Source organism: Aplysia californica, unplaced genomic scaffold (genome assembly GCF_000002075.1).
Source record: "Aplysia californica isolate F4 #8 unplaced genomic scaffold, AplCal3.0 scaffold00043, whole genome shotgun sequence".
Classification (NCBI taxonomy): domain Eukaryota; kingdom Metazoa; phylum Mollusca; class Gastropoda; order Aplysiida; family Aplysiidae; genus Aplysia; species Aplysia californica.
Genome location: NW_004797313.1, coordinates 1,296,723 through 1,300,708, shown reverse-complemented (window position 1 = coordinate 1,300,708; position 3,986 = coordinate 1,296,723). Strand labels below are relative to the sequence as shown.

The following is a 3,986-nucleotide window of genomic DNA, read 5'->3' as shown; positions in this document are numbered from 1 at the left end:
TGCTGGGGTAATAATAGTTGTAAAGCGCATAGAGCATGCTCTTGAGCATGGATATGCGCTATATAAATGCAATTATTATTATTATGAAGTCAGTCTTAGCGGTTACAGTGCCCAATGCTGTTACGTGTGTTGCCGCTGCCACTGGCAGTCACAGCATGTAGAAGACAAAGTACATGCAAACATCTGGGAGGAGATTTGGTATTTGTTAGTGATTGTTAATACATTTTGGCTTAGTTTCCCCTTTATCGAGCCGACTCAAATAAATTATAATTAACAATAATGGAAGGGAAGTAACCATGTTAAAAACTATTGACTGTGACAGCCACACGAAGAGTTGTCTTACTTGTTATGCCTGCACACAACGATAAGGACAAGGGCGAGCACTATGGTGAGGAGGAGAAGGGAGACAAGCAGAATCCACAAGATGGTGACGTAAGTCTCGTTGTCCAAGATGCTTCCTTCATTGCCGTCCTGACCACTGGGCTGGTAGAAACCGCCGCCTTGGATGCCTGACCAAGGAAAGAGAGATTGGTTTAGTTTTAGTAAGAGTTTGTTTTGTTTTAGTAGAGGTTTTACGGCGCTCGCAACTGCCAGAAGATTAGAGGTGTTACAAGAGAGTAACAAACATAAAAAAGAAAGAGGGGAGATAAGGACGATAGATGTTTGATAGAAAAGAAGAAGCAAACCACACCAGAGCACCCGCCAACCACCCACAGTAAGAGTTTTGCGGCGCTGGCAACTGGCAACACATTACGGTCACATAATAAGTGCCCAACATTAGAGGTGTTACAAAAGAGTAAGAAACAAAACATAAGGAGGAGAGATGGGGCTGATACTGATAGATGTTTGTTAGGAAAGAGGGAGCAAACCACACCAGAGCACCCGCCAGCCACCCGCAAAGAGAGAGATTACATTAATTATGCCCATTAACATGGCGAAGATAAGAGTTATAATCACGATGCACACTATTGCTTTTAACTCTTGAGGACGCACTTCTTGTCTCTCCCAACGCTTAAGACGCACTGTTCAATATCACTTTAAACAAAAGAAGAACGACTGCGAAATTCCTGCACATTTTCCAATGAGACTTTCTTTAATTTAGAAAGTCAAAACGGCAAACTACACAGCACATATAATAATAATAAGTTTGAAAATGCGTGCTTCTGATTTGTGTTGTATAGTTCAGAACAATATGTCACAACACGGCATTTGGTCTACTTGATTAGATATTATAGTTTCTTCTTATAGTTGGGTATTTTTTTCATCAACAGCAAGACAAACGAATTAGATACAAATTGTACTAATAACTATAATAACTCTATGTGCCACCAAATTGACGAGCGCCTGATTCCCCCCGTGTTGCTACACAAACCATGACAAACAGACTCACCAAAAGGAATATCTCCCTTGATGCGAGTCACATTCACTTTCTCTCCCTCTCTCTTCATGCTCGGCTCAACAAATTTAGCACTAAGTGGGTCCTCCAGATCGTCCATGTCACCCTCCAGCCCCCCACCGCCCACATAGTGGGCCAGATCTTCGTCTGCGCTGGAGGCCGGGGTTGTAGTGGGCTCAGCGGTGGTGGTTGGGAGGATGAAGTCGTAGCTGGCGTGGAAGCCCGTGCGCTGCATGTAGCTGTCTGTGCGGAAAGTGACGAGCAGCATGTTGTTGCTGGACACTATGGGGGCGGGGCTCTCGTGCTGGCAGAACCTGTGGCGTGACGGGGAGGGGGGAGGGGGGAGGGGGAGAGGTTTGTTAGTTCACTTTGGATATTGTACTAATTTAGTTTTGTTTTCGATTCGTCGAATTTTGTCTTCATACCTTTTTTTCTCCTCTACTGTCTGTCTGTCTGTCTGCCTGTCAGTATGTCTGTTTGTCTGTCTGTCTGTCTGTCTGTCTGTCTGTCTGTCTGCCCCCCCTCCCCCCTCTATCTATTTCTCTCTTTCATTGTATCTTCTTCTCTCACCCTGTCAGCTCGGTCACTGAACCTGTTTCTATACTTGATAAATTTAAAACAAGCGAGAGTGAGACAGAGGAAATCCTTAACAACGAACCAAGTCGGATCTCCTTACCGAGAAAGTTTGTTGGATGAGGTGGAGGGTCCGTCATAAACATCAATGACGTCATGCTGGTCAGTGCAGGGTGTGAAGGCTTGACCGTCCAGGTCAATGGTAGTAAACCTCAGACTCACTTGGCCGTTCTCGGGAGCCTGCATAGTTGAGTAAGGTAAACGATGTACACTACTTGTATAATTATGGTTATGTCGCTCCGTTTTTAGTAAGAGTTTTACGGCGCTCCCAATTGCATACGGTCATATGAGCGCTATGTCGCTCAGCCCTGCATATTGCGCACGAAAATATAAAAAACAAACAACAAAAAAACAACAAAAAACCCCCAGAAACTAACCCAAACCAAAATACAGCCTGCAACTTAATTCTCTTTAATATACTATGTGAATAGATTTTTTAAAATAGCAAAGAAAACGAACAAACAGACACAAAATAAAGAAACACCCACATGAATAGACAAACAGACAAAATAAACAACAAACAAACAAACAAAACAAAACAGCATTGACAACGATAACATAACAATAAGAGGAAGAACAATATTAATTATACAAATAAAATGTCACGCACTATTCAATGTCCTGACAGTAGCATGCAGATTCACCTAGCTCTTTTCTCTGGGACAAAGACGGGTTAACTCATGAAGACAGTCGGAGAGAGAGAGAGAGAGAGAGAGAGAGAGAGAGAGAGAGAGAGAGAGAGAGAGAGAGAACAGAAACAGAAAAAGAAAACGACAAACAATCCAACTAAAGAAAGAACGAAAGGTAAACAAGTAAAAGAAAAAACAGAATACGAGAAACGAACCATAAAAAAATTAAGAAAAAAAAGTACTGCATAAAAGAAAAAAGTAACGCTATACGACAAACAAAAGAAAGAAAACAATAAAGAAAGGAAGGAAAAAGGAGAAAAAAAAAAGGAAATGGAACACAACTAGGAAACCAAACAAACATAACCAAAAAAAAAAAATACAAAGGAAAAAGAAAATGTATTACAATAAAAAAACCAACAACAAACAAACAACCCCCCCCCCACAAAACGAAACCAACCAAAGGATGGAGAGACTCTAGAACTGTGTGAGTTGGCCAGTGTGCCCCCCCCCCAGAAATAAAATCGAAGAAAGCAAACTGACCTGTATAGTCCAGACACAGTCCAATCCTGGCGCGTACTGCTCCGGCCACTGTGGGGAGGCCAGTTCTCCGCGGTCTCGCTTCAGGAGGGCCCGGCACGGCCAGTCTACGGGGGAGTAGGGATGATTGTCATGATTGCATTGATTGCATTGGTTGTATTGCTTGTACTGATTATCATGATTGTATTTTAGTTATTTGTAGTAAGAGTTTTAAGGCACTTGCAACACGATAAGGTCATATAAGTGTCGAAGAATAGATGTCACAAGAGAGTAACGTACACACAAAAGGAGGAGAGATAAGGACGACAGATGTTTGATAGGAAAGAGGGAGCAAACCACACCAGAGCACCCGCCAAACACCCACTGTCATGATTGTATAGCTTGTATTGATTGTTTGATAATACTGATCCTACAGATTGTCATGATTGTGGTCATTGAACAGCTTATATTGATTTGTTATGATTGTACTGATTGTAGTAATTATGATGATTGTAATGATTATATCGATCGTACTGATTGTTTTGAAGTGTCATGAATGTGCTGATTACTCTGAGTGTATTTAATTGCCATACTTGCACTGATTGTATTGATCGTATTGATTGTTACAATTATGCCAATTGAACTGATAGTATTTGAGTGTTATAGTACTGATTATTCAGATTGTACTGATAGAAATGATTGTAAGGATAATATTAATTGTACTGGTTATATTAATTGTGCTGTTTGGAATGACTGTAATGATTTCATATAAATAATAATACATGCATATAGTATACATGCACATAAATATA

The 3,986-nt window shown here is 41.0% G+C and overlaps 1 protein-coding gene across 1 annotated transcript; it reads right to left on the bottom strand.

Annotated features, from left to right (window-relative positions):
• Window positions 1-18: 18 nt before the first annotated feature.
• LOC101855080 lies at window positions 19-3,379 on the bottom strand. Its single transcript, XM_005092296.3, has 4 exons — window positions 3,199-3,379; window positions 2,073-2,209; window positions 1,391-1,710; window positions 19-509 (listed from the first exon to the last, which is right to left on the bottom strand). Exons 3-4 carry the CDS (start codon window positions 1,662-1,664, stop codon window positions 340-342), a joined length of 444 nt encoding a protein of 147 aa, XP_005092353.2. The 5' UTR covers window positions 1,665-1,710; window positions 2,073-2,209; window positions 3,199-3,379; the 3' UTR covers window positions 19-339.
• Window positions 3,380-3,986: the final 607 nt, after the last annotated feature.